Source organism: Taudactylus pleione, unplaced genomic scaffold, assembly GCF_031769625.1.
Source record: "Taudactylus pleione unplaced genomic scaffold, aTauple2 ptg000173l, whole genome shotgun sequence".
Lineage (NCBI taxonomy): Eukaryota > Metazoa > Chordata > Amphibia > Anura > Myobatrachidae > Taudactylus > Taudactylus pleione.
Genome location: NW_028284575.1, coordinates 6,215,315 through 6,238,977, shown reverse-complemented (window position 1 = coordinate 6,238,977; position 23,663 = coordinate 6,215,315). Strand labels below are relative to the sequence as shown.

The window sequence follows — 23,663 nt, the reverse complement described above, 5'->3', positions numbered from 1 at the left end:
ACCATCTGCAGTCTGTCATGGATATCCTTAAAACCTGGACTGTAAAGGTGCCTACACACTAGACGGGTTTTTTTTGCACAATTGGCCAATTCCAACGCATCGGAATGACAAATCGAGCAAATCGCGTAGTGTCCACGAGCGATAACGATGCGCAGTCCTGCGGGTCGTTTGTCGTATCCTCAGATCTCACCTACATGCAGTAGGATCTGGCAATCTCGTTAACGGCGCACTGTAAATCGTTAAGGACGCATGATAGGTCGTTGGTCAGATTGCACAGATTAAGCATGATATCGTATGTCTGGGAGTGCTGGGAGATCAAGGGAAATCGTTGGCGACATTACATGGTTTGCGAGTCGTCTTGTGTGTAGGCATCTTTAGGGTGCCTGAAGGACTGTGTTTGGGAACCACTGGACTAGGGGGTCTGTTTATGATATGAAGCAGTAAAAATGTTTTAAGCAATTTTTATTTTATAGTAATTTTTATAACTTTTTTAAAAACACTTATTATTATTATTATTATTATTATTATTATTATTAGTATGTGAAAGTGGCTCTCTAAAGCCGGCCATACACCAGATCAACTTTCCTCCAACCATTCAACTAGTTGCTTGGTTGGAATAAAAATCCAGTAATGCATGGGAGCAAATTGCTGATTGCCATGCATTACCGGATTTTCACTCCAACCAACTAGTTTGGATGGTTGGAGAAATGTTGGTCTGGTGAATGGCCTGCTTAAGCCCAAGTAGGAAGCTAAACATGCGTGTACTGCATAGGCAAACGCAGGGGGGGTTTCCGTCTGCCTGGAAACCCCCCTCCCCAGCCCACACCATGACCACAATAGAAATAGTAATATAACAGAATGTTACTACTAGTGCTGCATGTTCTTCTCAGTATCACAAATTACATAAATAACACCACCTGTAGATCTTCTAACATGTATCAGCCAGTAATAAATAACCTGTGCACTAAATAGGAGATCTGGAAAACATTCACTGTTCGGGATGTGCTGCTATAGAGCCCAATATGTACATATGTGTCCAGGGCAGTGCTAGGTTCTTCTGCTGCTCCCCCAGACTCCCGGACTTGCTCCCATGCCCTGGAATGGTGCCTACATCTAGAATAAAATCATTCAGCTCAGGCAGGATGGCCATACTGCCGCATATAATGGGTTATTGTGATCGCTACTCCTGTATATGCTGGAATTATTACACGCAATACACTTTGTATGACACATATTAAAGCTGGATAATTCTACCCTCTTCATGGACTGGCCACACTCACTCTAAAATCAAGCATTTGGAAACCCCCCCTCTAGAAATCCTGCGTTTGCTACTGTCCTGGCGAACCTCTCTGCTGCCCTGGTGAAGTTTTAATGGTAAACAACCATAAGCAGCGATAGAAAATCTTTACCATTGCCGCTGTTTGTTTGTTAAATAGGCCCCTCCACTAATGGGGGTCCCTGTCTGCACCATGTGACAATAATCATCATACTATGCAATCTGTAGACAGACTGTACCTGATTTTGTAACAATCATTGATTATAACATTGCACCTGTGTCTATCCTGCCTGATACTGTAGGTGAAAGCTGCCTTTAAACAAGGACTGGGACTTTACACCAATGAGGATTTTAAATACTGTCTGCAGCCGCCCCTTAAAGGTGCACAGGACAACCAGGCGGAGACGGCGAGCGGCAGAATGGAGCCAGGCGAGCTCAACGTAACTCTGCTCCCATCATCTCCTAACCCCTATGTGAGAAGTTTTCCCAAGGCAAGTAGGAATAATGATTCAGTAAGACGATACAATAGACAGATGTACACGTGGGAGCTGGTACTGAGTCACATGCAGCGCTGATGTCTGACGCAGTGGAGGGATTTTTTATTGTGTCCTGCGCATGTGTCTATGTTGCACTGAGCATGCTTCCAGATAGCGTGCGCGCAGAGATGAAGTTGCCATAGAGGCGCACGGTCTCACAAATGTTTTGAAAATGTAGTGGGCGCTGAGAGGGTGGAGACTAGCAGACGTGCGGAGATGGTCCGCCTTATGGGCGTATTCTGGGAGTGCTGTGGGTGTGTACATAGACACGGAACCCCTGACATAGGAGGCCATTACACGGACAGAAAAACTACACCTGGCATTGGGCGTTTCAAAGGTGCGACCAATTATGGCGTCTGAAGACGAACCAATCGGTTTTTCAGCTCCTGCGGACAGTGGGTGTCTCAGTCCTCGTACGTTCACACACATGGATCTACACCAGGGAAGGGCTTTGTAGCGCACTTGCATAAAGACGCAGACGACCATTACAACACATGAATAGAAAAAGATCCTCTGGCGCCTCCTATGGGTCCCGTATATATATTCCAAATTGAATTAGCAAAACAAGTGTATAAATGATATAGTTTAATAAATCGATAGAAAAAATAATAGTAACATCTTCCTGATCATTTATACACTTGTTTTGCTAATTCAATTTGGAATATATACGGGACCCATAGGAGGCGCCAGAGGATCTTTTTCTATTCACATACATTACTAGGGCAGGTGAGCCCCTATTCTTTTTCCTCTAAAGGCAGCTTCCTATTAGGACCTATAGATACTAGCGCTACCTTCATCCTTGTGTTATTCTATATAGACCATTAAAACACGCAGACACGGAAGCGGCCGAGTCTCACTCAGAATCAGGCCCTGTTAAATGAAATGTACTTTCCAGCACACACGTGTTCCGCAATCACGTTTAAGCAAACCATACAAAGCTTTACCCGTGTGAGATTTGTTTATGATTAATTTGAATTAAAAAAAAGGGGGAAACAAGCGTAATGCGCTATATTTGGTCAACTAAGCTGCTCAGTTTTAATACATTTCAATAATAGAGGTAAACAAGCGCTAGTGTGACTAAATGTGATGTGTATGTATGTGTGTGTGTATGATGTGTATGCATGTGTGTGTGTGTTAGGGATCTGCAGTGTGTATGCATGTGTGTGTGTGTATACACATGTGTATGTGATGTGTATGCATGTGTGTGTGTGTGTATGCATGTGTCTGTGTGTTAGTAGTATACATGTGTGTGTATGCATGTGTGTGTGTATGCGTGTGTGTGTATGCGTGTGTGTGTATGCGTGTGTGTGTATGCGTGTGTGTGTGTGTGTGTATGCGTGTGTGTGTATGCATGTGTGTGTGTGTATGCATGTGTGTGTGTGTATGCGTGTGTGTGTGTATGCTTGTGTGTGTGTGTGTATGCATGTGTGTGTGTGTGTGTATGCGTATGTGTGTGTGTATGCGTGTGTGTGTTTGCGTGTGTGTGTGTATGCGTCTGTGTGTGTATGCGTGTGTGTGTGTATGCGGGTGTATGTGTATGCGTGTGTGTGTGTATGCGTGTGTGTGTGTGTATGCGTGTGTGTGTGTATGCGTGTGTGTATGCATGTGTGTGTGTGTATGTGTGTGTGTGTGTGTATGCGTGTGTGTGTGTATGCGTGTGTGTGTGTATGCATGTGTGTGTGTGTATGTGTGTGTGTGTATGCGTGTGTGTGTGTGTATGCGTGTGTGTGTATGCATGTGTGTGTGTGTGTGTATGTGTGTGTGTGTGTGTATGCATGTGTGTGTGTGTATGTGTGTGTGTGTGTGTATGCGTGTGTGTGTGTATGCATGTGTGTGTGTGTATGCATGTGTGTGTGTGTATGCGTGTGTGTGTGTGTGTGTATGCGTGTGTGTGTATGCATGTGTGTGTGTGTATGTGTGTGTGTGTACATAAAATAAAAAAACAACCTTTTAAATAAATGAAAATTGAAAATGAGAAAGAAAACGGAAATCAATTTAAAAGCAAATAGTATCCAGCATAAAGTGGCCCAATAAGACACAATGTTTATAGTATAAAAAGGAGGCGAATTGCGACAGGATAACAGTTGCTGGTGCTTTATAGTGGTAATATAATAATAGAGGTAAACGAGCGGTAGTGTGACTAAATGTGATGTGTGATGTGTGATGTGTGTGTGTCTGTGTGTTAATAAAACAAAAAGAGAGAAAAAGAACCTTTTAAGTTGGTCCCGGCGTCTGACATCAGCAAAGCCACAAACAGCCGGAACCGTGAAGACTCCCTCAGCCCAGGCCACACCGAGACATCAGGAGGTTTAGGGTTAGTCACCGCAAGCCTGCGCCTGTACAATCTGTGGCCGAGAAAACCGCAACGCGATCTAATCGCAATTAGCCCCATTTTTTCTAAAAGAACTATAAAATAAACATTGTCTCTTATTTTGTCACTTTATACTGGATACTATTTGCTTTACAGTTATCTGTATAGCAACTGATAATACAATGTTAGGTATGCAATTGTGATTGGCTATTTGCGAACAGTCTGTTGACGCTGATAGTTGCTTCCTTTGTCACTTGAGCATAGATTGTGCTTTTTTGAGCTACTTTAAGCTTTTTTTTTTTTGTATTATACATATGTGATACCAGTCATTTCTGCTGTACTAGAGAAGGGATGTAGTCAGGAAGCCGAAGGTCTAAATGCCAACCGCCGGCTTCCCGACTGTCAAATCCCGGGAAGGTACTAATGACAGTCGTCGAAAACCCTACGCCTGTCATTAGACCTACGCCAGGAGCCCGACGCCCGGCATACCGAACGAAGGTAAGCCATGCGGCCGGCGGTATTACCTACTGCACCCCTAGAGAGGTTTGTGGAGTTTAATTGATGCCTTATAGCAGGGGTGTCAAACTCCTGTCTCTCTAGCTGTTGTGGGATTAAATATCCCAGCATGCCTTGCCACAGTTTTAGCATGCCCTAAAAGCAAAACGGTTGCAGTGCATGCTGGGAGGTGTAGTTCCACTGCAGCTGGAGGGCTGCGAGTTTTGACACCACTGCCTTATAGTGAAAGTCTTTGTTACATGTAAAATAACAGTTTTCAACATGGGCACAAGTGAAACGTAACCGTCTTTGAGATATGCCTGGCATAAACCGGACTACAATGGGTCTTACCTCTGCATACTGGCGGAAAGACACTATTTTTGCATTCAATTTTTTTAAACCCTAAATGACGCAAATTTTGCAGCCGATTGTGCATCAGACCATTGATACTAAGACATCACAAAAGTGACTATGGGGCCTATTCATCAACACTAAATTAACGTTTTTAAGGACATTTTCCTTAAATAACGTTATTTTAGTATTCATGAAGCCACTTAGCACAGGAGATATCACTGATATCTCCTTGCTAAGTCCCCCTGTGTTAATTTCCACACTCCCCATACATTAGTACATTAGTATGGGGATGTGGAAATTATGGTATTCATCAAATTCCGAAAATTATGAATTTTCGGAATTTGATGGAGGTACTATCTGCCACTGTGAGGTGGCGAATAGCAGGTGACACTTACCTGCTGCCAGCTGGACAGGTCCCCCGACGTCTCCCTCCGGCGGTCTGGTGCGTTCTCTGGCTCCGGAGGCTGGTCGGACACTGTGTTCTCCCAGCAGAACACAATAAAGATTAGAGAGAAAAAAACTTTTTTTTTTTTTTCTAATCTGTACTGTGGTCTGCTGGGAGACCATGTGACAGACCAGCAGGACGGAGCCGGAGGCTGCTGCGCGGACAGGTAAGTGCTGAAGGGGGGGGAGGGGGGGCAGGTGAGCAGAGGGGGGACACAAACTTACCGCATGTTTAGGCAGTGCTGCGCATGCGCTGGGTTAACGAATGTAACAGTGCATGCGCAGAACGGATTACAGCTGCGGTAAGTTAGTGTAGACAGGGATAACTGTCTTATTTCCTGAAAAGCTGTCATCGCAAAAATGACAGCTTTTCGGAATAGATAGTTATGGGGAGGAGGAATGATGAATTCCTCTGGTAATTAGGGAGAACTCCATGCGAGTTCTAAACCTAATTACCTCCAGGGAAAGTTTAGTAATGATGAATAGGCCCCTCAAACTTAAAACTTTTTTTTTTTTTTTTTTTTTTTTTATTACTGGTGGTTTTTTTGTGATGACAAAAATTATTTTGTGCCACAAACTCTACTCTGATTCCTACACAACTATTTAAAACAGCAACACGTGTCACCAATTCTGTGTACACAAAATTTACAATGAATATATGACACTTCCCAGTATCTAATATCCATACCGTAGCTAAAAATGGCTACGGCGCGAGAGTTAAAGGTAAGTTATCCAATAATATATTAGGGATGAGCGGGTTCGGCTTTACTCGTTCTCAAAACGGCATTTTATTGGATATCAGCTATCGGGGGTTTTGGATAGCCAATAAAATAAATCTGAACTAATCCGAACTTGTGGTAACATGGCGATAAGAACCGAATAAATCCGAACCCGCTCATCCCCATAAAAAATATACAATGTTATATACAATACATGAATTGAATGACAGAACTAATCTCTGTCTTCTGTCTTTTAGGCTGTTGAAGAGGTATCAACCTTCCTTGGTTCCTCTGTTTACTTTGCCATAAAGGAAAGCGTGCTGGAGGCCAGACATCACATAGGTCTACCCGGAACCATCCTACTTCCTGTGCCAATCAGGCCCCAAGATATCCGGATCGCTTGTGGCAATCACCTGATGGATACGGAAAATACTTCAGACAAAGAGGAATTGACTTTGCAAAACCATGTAGCAGAAACTTGATTTCTGTAAATAATCATTTAAAATACCATGAAGGTTTGAAGGTCAATGATGGCGCTTGTACACAATCTGCTGTGCTCTGATGTGGGTGGGTAGGCTCATTGGAAGTACCCTGGGCAAATATTACTTTACAGAACGGGTGGTGGATGCATGGTGTAGCTTCTCACCGGACGTGGTAAAGGCTAATACTATAAAGGATTTTTTTTTTTTATTACTTGAAAATAAAAAATGGTATTTATTAGAATTTTCATAAACTATGTATCAAAGAAAAACAGTATAAGGTTTATTCATGTGTTGCTACGCTGTCTCATAGAATTCGGATAAGGACGGTGTAGTGTAGGCGCTTTACCAGATTTAGAAGCCTTTGATTCATGTTATAGCTTTTACAAGAGCAACAATAAACGTGTAAAATGTTGTTTGTGACATAATCTGATGAAATATAAATGTATTTTAGTTGTAGTGTAGATCGTTTGGGACATGTTTTAACAAAAGATAAGTCAATCAATTAATCACCAGTTTGTATTAATTAAAACAGGGTGAGAGAGCACCAGATTGACAGCAGTCTGTGGGGGTGATGTATCAAATAGTGAAATGTCGACTAGTGGAGAAGTTGTCTATAGCGACCAATCAGCTTCGAGGTAGCGTTTATCTGGTACATCTGATAGTTAGAGGTTCCTATGGGCAACTTTTTCACTGCTTGATACATCAACACCATATATCTGATAAAACATCCAGAATTGTTTTGTTCCTCAAGAGAGGTTACACGATGTAACCCGGCATCAACGTTGCCCGGCATTAACGATGTGGCCCAGCAATAATTAACATTCAAACTGAAATTGTGTAACGGCACAATTTTGGTAAATACCAAATTGCAGCAACAATTGTTCCATTTTTTACATGTATGTAACTTAGGGGGATATGTATCAAACCTTATGAAGAAGACAAGTGGAAAAGTTACCCATAGCAACCAATCAGCCTGTTGCTATCATTTTATAGAATGTACTAGACTAATGATAGGTGCAATCTTATTAAGTTGCTATGGGCAACTTATCTACATGTGCTATTTATAAAGTTTGATACATCTCCCCCTTAGTCACTCCAGTTAAACTCAGATTTTAAGGGTCCAAAAGTAAAATGTTAAAAAATGCCCGAGGGTTTCATGGTAGAGGCACATTTATTCCCGTTCCATTCTCTCCCGTCCCTTCATACCTTAATGAGATGCCAGCTGTCTCTTCAATGCCAGCTTGCGCCTTCAAATTCTTCATATCCAATTAGTATCCATGAAGGAGTAGTAAGAAGCTCCCTAAGCTAACTGCAGAGAGATTCAGGGCCCTGGAACTGTTCAGAAGACAGGGAGCTACAAAGTGGGGGCCCTTAGCTACGAAGCCCTACTGAAGCTGTATACCCATTTACCAAGGGCGTAACTATTGGGGTATCAGTTATAGCCTACAAATATAAATGATTCTAATACATACTGTGACAGGTCTAAGATCAATACAGAAAACTGATATCTACAAGAATAATTAATCAGTTGTATACTGTAATGGAGTGTTCAATAGAAAAATCAACACAAATCTATATAATAAAATCGAGTGCTGATAAAAAAAAATGATGTCATCACGTAGGAATGTAATGTCGGGTTGTGTAAGAGATACACAGGAGAGAGCGAAGGGGCAGTGCTATAGAGAGACAGTGGAGAAGGCAGGAGGAGAGGTGGGGAGAAAGTTTTGGGAGAGAAAGAGGTGGGGGTAGAAATGTAGAGAAATAAATAAAAGTCCAGCCGAGCATTACAGCTAGTACAACATATGGGGCTATAAATCCAACGGAGCAAATTCATAGCTGCATAAGAGAAAAGGACAAATGACAGGATGACAACAAGCTTCATGCAACAAGTTGAGTAAATATATAATGGGGGTATATTTACTGTACTAAAGTGAGAGTTTTTAGAAGTGGAGATGTTGCCCATAGCAACCAATCAGATTCTGCTTGACATTTATCTAGCACCTTCTAGAAGATAATAGCTAGAATGCTATGGGCAACATCTCTTCTATAAACCCGCACTTTAGTAAATATACCTCAATATATGAAAATAAATCTGCCCAAGTATAACTGAAAACTATAAGAACTGTATATTTCTAATAATAAATACACTCTAATAGAAGGGCGATTTAATGCCATTAATGGGTATAATTACAAATAACTAGTACTATTTATATAACTTACTGGTATTTGGAAAAAAATATTTTGATTGCTTATTTTAATAGTTTGTGGGGAAAAAAAGGTTTACATCAAATATGTATTTATACACGTACCATCGTTTTATGTACCTCTGCAGACTATCATACCTACATTCAGGGCCGGCTCCGGAGGTCTGAGCACCCTGTGCTGGCTAGTTACGTAGCGCCCTGTAATCGCGCGCGGCTTCGAAATTGGGGGTGTGGCCTCATTACCACAGGTCACACCCCCTAAGTGATGTCAGGCTAGGGGCAAAGCCCAGCCCTTCGTCACTGGCTGGGCTTCCCCCCAGCCCTCTCCCGTCGCGCGGCATCCATTCACACTCAGGCGATCCGGCACTGCCGCACAGCTGCGGCGGTGGGGGTCCCCAACCTCCCGATTTGACCACCCGTGGGCCGCTTCGGCCCACGGGTGGGCCAGTAATGTCCCGCTGAAATCTGGATTTTGGGGGGAGGTGTGCCCTCTATGGGTGGCGTCCCTGTGCGACCGCACTGGTCCAACACCCCTAGAGCCGGCCCTGCCTACATTGTCAGACTCTGCATATACTTTCTGACGTTGAGACCTCTCTTCCCCGAGGATTGCCCAGATGGGAGGTCAAAGTGACAAGTAAACAGGGCACGGTGACTAAATTAAAATCATCATGACCCCCTTGCCCCTCCCACCCCATGTCATAATGCTGTGAATCCTGGCCTCACAATGCAGAGGGCAGTGCCATGATTAGGTTACACGCAGAAAATTACATGATCGCCTTAGAGATAGGGAGAACCCCCTGAAATTCAGGACTTTGCCGGGCATTCTGGGAGCATAGGCAAGTAAATTAGTTTTAGAACACGTGTCACTGTTTGTGATATTAAAGTGTAAATAGTTGGTTGCTACAGGCAACTTCCCCACTTCTGTTCTTTGGGAGGGTTTTATACATCTACCCCCAAAGGCACCCAGGCACCAGTCCAGGCCACAGGACCAGAGATTCAACATTTGCAAACGATCCAATCTCGTTTGCGATTTCCCTTGAATTCCTGTACACTACCAGATAAACGACATTGTGCCTACACATGGAATGATTGTGCAAACGATATAGATGGGTCGTTAACGACTGCAGATCATTAACGATATATCGTTTACATCAAACAACCTCACAACGTTGGCACAAAACCGTGGAGGGGAGTGGCCAGGAAGAGTGACAACATATCGTCCATCGCATCGTCCATCGTGCACACAGACACGGAACGATGTGTGCCAAATCGTGGACGATAGGTCGATATCTTTCTGCAGGTTCAATTGATCAGCGACCACGATCAACTATAGCGGGAGCGCGCATCGGCATCGCTATCATGGCCGCACGCTGCACTTTTTAAAAACGATTTGACTTTTCAATCGGTCATAACCGGCCAAATTGTTTAAATAAAATTGCACCGTGTGTGGGGTCCTTTACAGTATCCTACATTTGGCTGCATCATACATGTCATAATACCCCAACCAGATTGGTGGTGTTTCAGGTCTCTGCATAAATACAGCAAAATGCAAATGCACATGCACACCTTACTAGCAGCACCTGGCTCCAGTTATCTTTGTTGATAAAGGAGTAAGGGGGGGGTACTTACTTTTTCACATATAAATGTTCTTGTCAGCTTGTATTTTGTTGAATAAATAATAAAGTGAAATTAGTTTGGTGTTACTTGTCACATGAGATTAGACTTGTACAGTTTTATGACTTGGTGAGGACTGAATGATGGCAAATTATACCCTTTTATATAGAGATGTGTGGTTCGGATTTGCTGAAAACCACACACCTGAACTTAGGGGTTCCGGGTAGAACTGAGTCCTGGGTCGGGTCTGCTGAAAGTTTGGAACTTTGATTTAAAAACGGAATCTCAGGTTTTGGATGGCATGTAAACAGGTCCAAATGACATGATTTTAGCGGTTTTATCAATTTTTTAAAGAAAACCAAAACAGAAAAGAACCAAACACAATTGAGGGTGGTTTTGCCAAAACCAAAACACGGGGGTCTCTACTGTTATATAAAAACACAAATTTTAAAAAGAGCGTATTTTTTTTGTACACGTCTGAACAAAAAGACAAATGTCGGTCTGACATGGTGAAACTGCGATATTGTGATTTCACTCACCTCTACATGAGACCTACATACGATCCCTGTTCCCATTTATAACTTTTCACAATTTGTTTGGGGCATAAAGTGTGGTGGAGGCTCATTCAGTGCTTTGTATGTAATAGAGCACAGGTTCTGAAACTCTGGGCCTGATTCAGACCCGGTCGCGAGAGCTGAGTGCTCGCAACCGGGTTGATGGTGGCCCACAGCGCATGTGCACGACGGAGCCGGCTCTGTCGTGCGCATGCGCGAGACCCGAGTAGCGACGGGCAATCCGTCGCTCCGGGTCTCGCAACAAAGGGGGCGAGCTGTCGATGTTGAGTGACAGCTCGCCCCCTTTGGTGGGCGGGCCGGGGGGAGTGGATTCCCAAACTGAGGCGTTCCCATGTGAACGCCTGCTGTTTGGGGGCGGCCCCACTGACATCACGAGTGATGTCAGTGGAGAGATTCCGGCTCTGTTAGAGCCGAAATCTCTCTGGGGCTTGCGGCCACGAGACCCTACCACAAGGGTCTCGTCGCAAGCCCGATGGTCGCGATGGTCTTGATCATCGCGACCATCAACCTGGCCGTTCGCTATAGCTGTGGGTGGTCACCCACAGCTCAACCTGGCTGCTCGCTATAGCTGTGGTTGGTCACCCACAGCTATGCGAGCGGCCAGGAGGCTGCACAAAAAAAAAAAAAAACGCCCTGATTCAGAGCGAGCGCTCTTTCAGTTTCTGTTCTCAGGACCCAAACGGTGCATGTTTTCCAGGTCTCCTCACAGAATCGCAAGTGAAATAATTAGCTCCACCTGTGGATATTTTAAAATGTGTCAGTGAGTAATGATTACACCTGTGCACTTGCTGGGTGACCTGGAAAACGTGACCTGTGTGGGGTTCTGAGGACCGAGTTTGAGAACCTCTGTTCTAGAAGTAGAATCTGATTGGTTGCTAAGAGCAACATGTCCACTTCTAAAAACTCTCACTTTAGTAAATACATACCTCCCTACTGTCCCGTTTCTGGGAGGACAGTCCCACTATTCAGGCACTGTCCCGCCGTCCTACCCGCAGGCCAAAGTGTCCCGCGGTGGGGGGAAGTTTGGAGAAATTAATGTTTCTCCAAACGGCATCTCTTCACCGTGCGGGGAGCATCTCCGGGGATGCTGGGCTCGCTCCTGGAGTGATGAAAAGGGGGAGGTAACACGAGGCCACGTCCCCTTCATGGAGAGGTCACACCCCATTTTTTGGGTGGGCATACCTGAAGATGCGCGGGCGCCCTGACCTTACCATTCGAAAAGTTGGGAGGTATGGTATATATACCCCTGTGTCTTATACTGTTATATCCCGATCTACTAATAAATAAACTGTATACAAATAAAAAAAAGAGACCTACACACATTCCTTGTGTCTGGTGCTGTCAGTAATATGGAAGCCTTTTCCCCCTGTGTGAATTCATTATTTCATTGGTTCCTAAATCTACTGTATAGACTTTGCTGAAACAAGCCTCGTAGCTCCTGGTTTCCAAGGGAACAGCCGACAAGAGACAAGTGTACAGATGATGGAGGCAGACTGGAGCAGGGGTGCAGCAATGGGAGCAGCAAATAGATCAAGCTGACATACCGTATACCCCTTTTACACCAGAGCTAAAACTCGGGTTATTACAGGGTTAAACCGGGTCGCCCCTTGGTGTAAGAGGGGAGATGGTTGGATCGCCGGGTGGAGTGACCCGACAATGCAACCCAGGTAACTAGCAGGGTTTAACACGGGAGTAACCCGTGAAACCCTGCAGTGTGAACGGCGCACTCACGATGACCTGGAGCGCGCCACATCCCGGCCGATTGGTTCGGCTTCAGTGGCGCTTAGAGATGACGTCATCTCCAAGCGTCCGCTTCAACGCCAGAAAAGCCGGGTCTATGCAGACCCGGCTCCGGCGTGAACGCCGCCGACTCGGGAATATCCTGGGACGGTGCCGGCTAAATTCCGAGTCTCATCTGGATTGGAACCCTGTTCCAACTCCGGGTCAGACCCGGAATTTAGGTGTAAAAGTGGTAATAGATAAGAACGGGCAGATGGACAGCAGACACAATGAGAAGCAGCCAATGACAGCTGCGGTGGCTTGTATGTAATTATAGGAAGTTACAGAGCTTTATAGTAACTAGGGGTGAGTGGCCCTGGAGGACCTATCGGTGGCTGGGGAAACTGAACTCATGGTCAAAGTAGTAAGTTGCACTTTATATTGGTCATCAAACAAGACTCTGCATTATATGCTGGGCATCAAATGAGGGTATTCAACCCCGGGTATTCAATTGGCAGTGACGTGCAGCTGCACACATCACCGCTAATTACGGTAACCCAACAACACAGCTCCTCTATGAGGCCCAATGATGGAATGCTGGCACCTCACGGCCATCACACAGAATTGATTCTCCCCCTCTAGTCTGAAGATGCCAGTTGTGGTGTCTGGCAGTAGGGAGGTAGATTGTGATAAATGAGCCGTCTAGTTGCAGGGATGGGGAGTGTGTCAGGGTATCTGACTGGTCACACCAGGGCTGGTGCAGCGCTCACCGGCGCCCTGTGCCAGCTCCGTCCCCAAGTAAGTGACTTCATGTTAGGGGTTGGGGCTGCTCTACAGACGAACAGACCCAAATATGGCCTTATTTATAGTACATATGTTGTACCCCCAGGCCTGGGAGTACCCCTTTATTAGTATTCTTTCTGTTAATATACCCCTGCATTGCTGGGAGATAGTCATATTTTTACTTTATTGTATAGGTGTTAAATCAGATCATTTCATGTATGCTATACTATGCCTTGGTTGTTATATATTGGATTTACTTCATGTAAAAGACTGTACCCCATTGTCATGGAGTGTAATGGTATTCCCCACTTGGTCTGAACTGCTTCTAAAAGGGGGGTGCGAGGCAAGGACTCTCCCACTGGACATTATGGGGGAGCCCTGTCTGAACTAGAGTTAATGGCCAACTGTCTTTGTGGAACAGCAGTACAGCATGTGATACAGAGGGAGGTTATAAAAGGAGCTGCCCAGCGGACAGTTGGGCAGTCCTGAGGTGGTGATAAAGAAGACTGGACCTGAGCTGGGACCTTTACCTGACTGGAAGAGGCTAAAGGAAGCAGTGACATCGCTGACAGGCTTTTCATATGATCAGATCTGATACTACAGGAGAGGTCTGTAAATGAGAGCAACAACACCAATCATCACTAGCTCACTCTGCAACAGTCGGCTTTAATAGAACATTTAGTTTTCACTACAAGAGACTTAGCAATTTATTTCAGCATTATATTTATCAACGCCACAGTACCATTAGCCCTCATTAAGGAACATAAAGGATAGGGGCAGTCAGGGCCGGATTAAGGGGTGGGGGCGACAGGGCCGGTCGTCTCTGGGCCCCCACACAGGGTCGGTGTGACCCTGCCGAGAACAGTTGCCGGCGGCACCTGTTCCCGGGAGGAGGTCGCCCTGCAGCTGCATGCAGCAGCACAGTCAGTGCTGCTGCATCAGCTTGGGGCAGGGTGGTAGTGCGGATGGCACATAAGTGCCGTCCGCACTACACAGCACAAACACACAGACGCCGGTGAGAGCAGCTGCGTGTTTGTTTTAGCAGCCGATGAGAGTCAGTCAGACTCTCATAGGCTGCTGCTCCCACTGCCGGAGCCTCCGTCTTCCGGCTCCCGCAGTCACTGATGGGAGAGACGCCATTACGTCTCTCCCATCATGCAGAGCGGGCCGGCCCGGGAGGACGCCGGACAGAGGAGCAGACGACAGAGCGGGGATTAAGGTAAGTATAAGTTGTTGTTTTTTTGTGTGTGTGTCTGGGGGGCGGGGTACTAGGGGCACTGCAGGGGGTAGTACAAGGGGCACTGCCGGGGGTTACTACTACTAGGGGCACTGCAGGGGGTACTACAAGGGGCACTACTGGGGGGCACTACTAGGGGCACTGCAGGGGGTAGTACAAGGGGCACTGCTGGGGGAGTACTACTACTAGGGGCACTGCAGGGGGTACTATAAGGGGCACTGCTGGGGGGGTACTACTACTAGGGGCACTGCAGGGGGTACTACAAGGAGCACTGCTGGGGGGGTACTACTACTACTAGGGGCACTGGTGGGGGGACTACTAGGGGCACTACTAGGGGCACTGCTGGGAGGACTACTAGAGGCACTGCTGGGGGTACTACTGGGGGGACTACTACTGGGTGCACTGCACACTGGTGGGACCACTACTGGGGGACACAGCATAGAGGGGGATTACTACTAGGGGTACTCCTGAGGGGACTATTGTTGAGGGGGAATTGCTACTGGGAGTACTGCTGGGGCAGACTGCTACTGGGGGCACGGCTGGGCTGGGCTCGACTCTGTGTGGCTTGAAGGGTCCCCCCACAACTTAGTTGCCCTGGGGCCCCCACAAGCCTTAATCCGGCCCTGGGGGCAGTCCCCTGATCATAATAGAGGATTGGAGACAGCCTTTGCCCTCACTCTCACAGACCCACTACTTTAATCAGTTAATAACTGTCTCTCCCAGCAGCTCGTCCCATATGGTGACTGCCAACAGGCCGCCCGATTGGCAACACCTACTGTTGGCATAGAAAGAGCAGCACATTTGGACTCCAAGTCGACGTTAATGATATCGCGGAAAATATTGTAATTATAACGCAAAGTTAGTGAGACTGCATGCTACATTAGTATTGCCTCAGGTACAAAAGAGAGAGACTAAGGACCTCATTCAGAGCCGGTCGCACAGAGCGTGCGGTCGGTCTGAATGAGGGGAGGACCTCTTGAATTTTCAAGACGTCCTCCTTTGCGGTGGTAAGGCTGGTAAGGTGGTGGTAAGGCTGGTAAGGTGATGGTCGCGATGGTCAAGACCATCGCGACCATCGGGGCTTACGACGAGACCCTAGGGTAGGGTCTCACTTGTCGTAAGCCCCGGAGAGCTTCTGGCTCTGTCTGAGCCGGAAGCTCTCCACTGACATCACTAGTGATGTCAGTGGGGCCTCCCCCAAACGGTAGGCGTTCCCATGGGAACACCTCCGTTTGGGCTGCCACCCCCCGGCCCGCCTTCCAAACGGGGCGAGCTGTCAATCAACATCGACAGCTCGCCCCCTTTGGATCGAGACCCGCTACGACCGGCGCTGTCGGTCGTAGCGGGTCTCACGCATGCGCACGATGGCGTCGGCGCCGGCGTGCGCATTCTCTGTGGGGGGCCATCGACCCAGTCCGAGCGCATCGGCGCTAACGACCGGGTCTGAATGACCCCCTAAATACTAGGGGCAATTAGCACCTTTGTTATCAGCACAGAGCAGGAGTAATCTGTGCTAACTGAATAGGATACATTTGTGAGGAGAAATAGGAGAGCACATCAGGGAACACAGCAGGATAGGAGAAACTTATTTCAATACTGTTATTTACCAAGCTAAATAATGTGCACCACCTTTAAAGAATTCACTGTCCAGCAACTTATAAACTGTTGTCAATTGAATAGATATACTGTACTTCGTCGCAATGTTTATGTAGGACATATGTTAAGAATAACAGCATCTTTTGTAAAGAGTGGTGATCTTTACCGCATGTTTTATTAATTCGTTTAGTTTCACAGACGTACAGCCCGGTAGCGAGATTATTTCAGTACAATAAAACTTCCTCTTATTGTCTGTATAGTACATGTATGTAACTGTGTCAACTTCGATCCACTGAAGCTATGTGTATTCAGAAAAGTATCAGGATTTCTGTTTCAAATATGCACTGTCATAGAAGTTGTTGTGAATAAATCACCACATGTTTAAGTACCAATTGGTTTGATACATTGTAAGAAGAACGAGAGACTGCATACTTCATTGTAAAGGGTGGTATCCACTTAGCGATTTAGCCAAGCGATTGCACGATAACGACATCGTTATCGTGCAATCGCTTGCAAATCGCGCATGCATCGTGCATGCATCGGGCATGTTTTGGTCGGAAGCGACCAGCGATGCGCGTGCCCGCTGGTCGCTTCCGACACCCGACATCGCCCGTACATGCCGGTCAACCTGACGATCTCGTCAGGTTCAGCATGTGCGTGGATGAAGGATGTGCTGGGACTGAACGAGTGAACGTTCAGTGTAGGCACATCACTAGCTATACAAACGAGAGCACGATTGCAATGTCGCAATCGTGCTCTCATTTGTATATCTACAAGTGGATACCCGCCTTAAGGTAACTCCTGGAAATATTGTCCTTGAGTGTGGCTGAGAGAATTGTTAAACTACCAGAAACTTCGTTATACTCCACAGTTTAGGGGTATCACACATAGGTTCAGAATTGCAGTGTAAAACAGGTAATTCGACATTACAACGGTCCCATCATATAGAACAGATGGGGCAAGGCAGTTAATCAAATGATTAAATGAAGGGCAGTTGGGGTTTGAAATAAGCAAGAGAGGGGGACATAGCTGACATTCCCCTATGAGATGCAGCTGGCTAGGGGGGAGAGAATGATCCTACAGAGCAAATTATTGTATCAAATCAGACAAAATATTTGCTCCAAGCATGACTTCGAATTTACATCATACAAAACAAGTTCCTCCACCCTTCACACCCTGTACTAAGACTGCATAACAACTAATGCAACACTGACTACAGTGATAAACACACCATAAGCAGGTGATTTGGGGTCACAAGGACCCTTTAAAAAAATTATTAGGATTAGTAACACAATACCACTTTCTTAGCTCAAGGGGTCTATTTACTAAGCCTTGGATAGAGATAAAGTGGACTCAGTGAAGTCAGCTCCTAACTGCCATGTCACAGGCTGTGTTTGAAAAATGACAGGAGCTGATTGGTTGGTACTTTATCTCCGTCCACTTTATCTCCATCCAAGGCTTAGTAAATAGACCCCCAGATGTTGCTACAGACATCTTATTCCAGCCATTTAGAGTTGCTATCTATGGGGTAGATGTACTAAGCCTTGGAGAGCTATAAAGTGGAGAGAGAAAGTACCAACCAATCAGCTCCTAACTGTCACTTTTCAAACACAGCCTGTAAAATAACAGGTAGGAGCTGACTGGTTCATGCTTTATTCTCTCCACTATATCTCTATCCATGGCTTAGTACATCTACCCCCATGCAACTAACTGTAACTGTATATACATGCATAGTATAGGGGTATTGAGGCTAGAACATGAAGAGAGCCAGGGGCGTATCTATAATGGGTGCAGGGTGTGTCCAGGGGGGCCAACGCCGCACACCCTGCACCCATAGTCCTATACTTACCTCTCCGTAGTGCCGCTTTGTAGCGCTGAGCCGGCACTGCAGAGCAGCAAAAATCACTGGAAAAATGGCGGTGGACATTTTCCCACTGATCTGCGCAGCACTAGTGTCCCTGGGAAAACGGTGTGGGCGCCATTTTCCCGGATACCCGCGCATGCGCAGTAGATTCTGACACTAAGCCAGAATCTATAGTGCACTGCAGGACTATCGGAGAGAGGAAGGGGCCCATACTGAGTCTACACGTGGACCCCCTCCTCTCTTGAAACGCCCCTGAACAGAGCATGTATTATAACACCAATCCTAAAATGGGGAGGGGGATGCTTTTTCTGGCACAGGGCAGCACAATGTCTAGTTATGGCTCTGCAGTCTCTGCACCCATGTCACTGCTGGGGCGGCTCCTGGTGAATCCCCGACAGCCCTGGCAGCCATAGCCTCACACCGCCACTAGCCGTTACCACTTTTTGGTCTGTGCTGCTTGCAGATGCAGTCAGTGTATTTTAGAGGCAGTCTTGCTGCTGAGGAGGTGGCAGGGACACTCAGTAGTGCCCAGGGCTCGTGCCAGGGGTGTTTCTAGAGAGGAGGGGGTCCGTGTGCAGTCTCCGACACAGGCCACCTCCTCTCCGCCCCGCCGGCCAGCAGCGCACTGAGCTGTGCGCGGCCAGCGCCGGAGTTATAGACTCTGGGCACTAGAGGGTGCTCAGAGTCACCGGAAAAAATGCCGCGGTGGCCATTTTCCCTGTACTGCACATGCGCAAGCGACGGGAAAATGGCCGCCACAGTCATTTTCCCGTCGTTTTACAGCGCCGGACCCAGTGCTCGAAGTGAGATGTATACAACGGTATGGTATACCGGCACTTCCAAGCACTGACCCGCCCGCTGATGCTGCCTTCTCCATATGCCGGGCACCTGCTGAGTTTGTGTTACCAGCAGGCGCCCGACGACTCCTTCCCTGCAGCCGGAGGATGGAGCTCACTCCTGAGCTCTGCCTCCAGGCTCCTGCAGTGCGTGTTGGGGAGAGACGTCATGACATCTCCATGACGTCTCTCCCTCTCCCACAGTGCAGACTGCGGAGCTGACGGGAGAGGACTATGCACTGTGTACTGTGGCGGACGGCGGCGGGCTCCGGAGCGGGGCTTCACGTGAGTATGTTTTTATGTGTGTTTGTCTGTGTGTTTATATGTAAGGGGGCTCTACTTCAAGGGGAACTACTACTATGGGCACTACTTCAAGGGGCACTACTACTACTACTATGGGCACTACTTCAAGGGGAACTACTACTATGGGCACTACTTCAAGGGAAACTACTACTATGGGCACTACTTCAAGGGGAACTACTACTATGGGTACTACTTCAAGGGGCACTACTACTACTACTATGGGCACTACTTCAAGGGGAACTACTACTATGGGCACTACTTCAAGGGAAACTACTACTATGGGCACTACTTCAAGGGGCACTACTACTACTACTATGGGCACTACTTCAAGGGGAACTACTACTATGGGCACTACTTCAAGGGAAACTACTACTACTACTATGGGCACTACTTCAAGGGGAACTACTACTATGGGCACTACTTCAAGGGGAACTACTACTATGGGTACTACTTCAAGGGGCACTACTACTACTACTACTATGGGCACTACTTCAAGGGGCCCTACTACTACTACTATGGGCACTACTTCAAGGGGCCCTACTACTACTACTATGGGCACTACTTCAAGGGGCCCTACTACTACTACTATGGGCACTACTTCAAGGGGCCCTACTACTACTACTATTTATTAACAGTTATTAACAGTTTCTTGTATAGCGCAGCATATTCCGTTGCGCTTTACAATTGGAACATTAATAGAACAAAACTGGGTAATAACAGACAGATATATAGGTAGGAAGGCCCTGCTCGCAAGCTTACAATCTATAGGGAAATAGGCATTGATACACAAGGATAGGTGCTATATATTGCATTTTGGTCTGGCCAGAATGCACAGTTTCTTGGTTGGCTGCATGATCCAGTCACACAGGAATGTCGGCCAAATGTCATGAGGATGTGAGAAAAAGACGATGTGTGAGATTGTGTGTGGACTGTAAAAATGGGATTTTGGTACCTACCAGTAAATCCTTTTCTCTGATTCCACAGGGGACACTGGAGGTGCTTCCGCTGGGGGGTATAGAGGCGTGGATAGCTGTAGCTGGCACTTTAAAATTTGTGAATCTCCTCCCCCTCTATGCCCCACCAGCCCTCAGTTTAGAAAATGAAGACCGAGAGGAGGTGGAGAACAAGTGGAGTGAAAGGAGAGAAGAACACACAATAACTAAATCATACAACATACAGAACAAAACCGAACAGGCAGGCATAGAACGCAGAGGTGGGCGTCCAGTGTCCCCTGTGGAATTAGAGAAAAGGATTTACCGGTAGGTACCAAAATCCCATTTTCTCTTTCATCCACTAGGGGACACTGGAGGTGCTTACGCTGGGGACGTCCTAAAGTTTTCCCCATGGGCGGGAGCGCTCTGCGGCGCCTGCAGAACAAGGCGGCCAAAACGGGATGCCGAAGTAGCAAACGTATCAAATTTGTAAAACCTGACAAACGTGTGAACTGAAGACCAAGTAGCTGCACGGCACAATTGTGACGTAGATGCTCCTCTACCGGCCGCCCATGACGCACCCACAGAAAGTGTGGAATGAGCCGAAATTGACGAAGGAGGCCAACGGTCAGCACTATCATAAGCCTGATGAATAGTCAGCCGGATCCAACGTGCCAAAATCTGCTTAGACGCCGGCCAACCCCTCCGAATAGCATCATAGAGGACAAAAAGCGACTCAGACTTACGGAGGGACGCTGTCCTGGCAACATAGATGCGGAGAGCCCTAACCACATCCAAGGTAGAAGATCCACCAGAGTCCTTCAGCAACGACGGTACCACAATAGGCTGATTGATATGGAAAGCCGACACAACCTTGGGAAGGAAGGTGGCTACCGTCCGGAGATCCACCCTATTAGCATGAAACACAAGGTAAGGTGGCTTACAGGACAGAGCACCCAATTCTGAAACTCTGCAAGCCGAAGAGAGAGCCAGGAGGAGGACAGTCTTCCAAGACAAGTACTTAAGATCGACCTCCTCCAAAGGTTCAAACATGGGCGACTGAAGAAACAGAAGCACTAAGTTTAGGTCCCAGGGAGCTATCGGAGGTACAAAAGGAAGCTGCACGCGCAAGACCCCTTGAAGAAACATCTGCACCTCAGGAATGAGGGCCAATTTTCTTTTAAAGAAAATGGAGAGGGCAGAAACCTGCACCTTTAGAGTTCCCAGCCGAAGGCCAGAATCCAGACCCGTCTGAAGGAAAAGCAGAAACCGGGACAACCGAAAAATTCTAGATGGAAGACCCCGACTGGAACACCATGAGATATAAGCATGCCAGATGCGATGATAATGCGCAGCCGAAACTGGTTTCCTGGCGCATAGCATGGTGGGAATAACCGCATCTGGGATGCCCCTGCATCTTAGGATATCGGTTTCAAGAGCCACCCCGTTAAACGCAGTTTCGCTAAGTTGGGGTGTACGAATGGACCCTGCTGTAGAAGATCCGGGCGTAGAGGTAGGGGATCGGATCGTCTGACAACAGGGACCGAAGGTCCGAGAACCAACTTCTCCGAGGCCAGTTCGGAGCTACAAGAATTACAGAGGCTGATTCTTGTTTTATCCTTTTTAGAAGACGAGGAAGAAGCGGAATCGGAGGAAAAAGGTAAACGAAGTCGTAGATCCACGGACTTGTCAGGGCGTCTACCGCTTCCGCCTGCGGATCCCGAGTTCTTGAGACGTATACTGGGAGCTGACGATTCAATCGCGATGCCATGAGGTCCACCTGAGGACATCCCCATCGACGTATCAGCGCGTTGAACACCTCTGGATGAAGCTTCCATTCCCCGGGCTGCATATTGTCCACACCCGGGATGAATACCGCCGACAGGATTACTGACTGTGTTTCAGCCCACCGAAGGATCTGAGTTACTTCCCGCATAGCCATGCGACTCCGAGTCCCTCCTTGGCGGTTGATGTAAGCGACGGCCGTCGCGTTGTCGGACTGAACTCTTACCGGACGAGCCTTTAGAAAGTCTGTTGCCTCTATCAGAGCATTGTAAATCGCTCTGAGTTCCAACACATTTATGGGCCACTTCTGTTCTAGAGGGTACCATCGACCCTGAAAGTGATAATCGAGGACTACTGCTCCCCATCCTCGAAGGCTGGCATCTGTTGTTACGATGATCCAGTCCCACACTCCGAATCTTCTGCCCGCTAACAGATTGTTGGATTGTGTCCACCAAAGAAGGGCCACTCTGGTAACCGGGCTCAGACGGATCTGTCGATGAAGAAGCAGATGAGACCCTGACCCTTGTGCTAGCAGGTCCAGCTGAAACACCCTGGAGTGGAACTGGCCAAACTGTAGTGCCTCGAAAGCTGCTACCATCTTCCCCAAGAGACGCAGACAAAGAAGCAGGGACACCTTCCTTGTTCTGAGGACCAGCTGAACTAACAACCGGATATCCCGGGTCTTGTCTATTGGAAGAAAAACCCGTTGTGAGGCTGTATCCAAGATCATGCCCAGGAACAGAAGTTTCTGTGACGGATTGAGATTTGATTTCTTGAAGTTGATTATCCAACCGTGTTGGATTAGGGTCTGATATGTCAGTAAGGCCTGATTTGATAGAAGAGATACCGATGGAGCCTTGAGTAACAGGTCGTCATGAGAATGGTGAAGACGCGGGGAGCCGAGGATAACCCAAACGGCAATGCCCGAAACTGATAATGACCCTTCAATATGGCGAAACGCAGAAAAGCCTGGTGAGGTTCCCAAATGGGGACATGGAGATAGGCATCCTTGATATCCAGGGATAATAGGAACTCCCCTGGTTCCAAGCTCGCTATGACTGACTGCAGAGACTCCATTTTGAAGCAATAAATCTTCAGATACAGGTTCAAAGACTTGAGGTTTAAGATGGGCCTGACCGAGCCATCTGGTTTTGGTACTACAAACAGGTTCGCGTAAAACCCCAAACCTCTCTGATGCTCCGGAATCGGAACTAGTACAGATGATACTACTAGAGACTGGATAGCCTCCTGTAAAATCTTGACCTTGCTTGCAGGCATTGGCAGACTTGTGGTGAAGAACTGAGGTGGAGGGGAGACTTCGAAGTCTATTCAGTTCCCCAGGGAAATTAGTCTGCGGATCCACGGTTCTGTAGAGGTCTGGTTCCAAACCTGTTGAAAGTTTTGCAGGCGGGCTCCCACTGCAGGAGGTCCCAGGTGGGACGGAAGACCGTCATGCCACCTGCTTTTCCGCTGGTTTAGGCTATGTGCAACAGGGTGTGGACGACCTCTACCTCTGCCACCTCTATGTTGCGTGGGAGCACCTCTGGCTCTACCACAAAAGGAATGTGGCGAACGAAAGGAATGAAACGAAGGTCCAT

The 23,663-nt window shown here is 47.1% G+C and overlaps 1 protein-coding gene across 3 annotated transcripts in view; it reads left to right on the top strand.

Annotated features, from left to right (window-relative positions):
- Positions 1-10,494, top strand: part of LOC148521210 (aldehyde oxidase 2-like) — a 130,111-nt gene extending 119,617 nt beyond the window's left edge. For all 3 annotated transcript variants that reach the window (XM_088475522.1, XM_088475520.1, XM_088475521.1), the window contains exons 26-27: positions 1,579-1,767; positions 6,393-10,494. In XM_088475522.1, the coding sequence (XP_088331648.1) occupies positions 1,579-1,767; positions 6,393-6,617 (414 nt within the window). In that variant the 3' untranslated portion in view covers positions 6,618-10,494. The remainder of the gene's footprint in view (positions 1-1,578; positions 1,768-6,392) is intronic.
- The last annotated feature ends 13,169 nt before the right edge of the window (positions 10,495-23,663 follow it).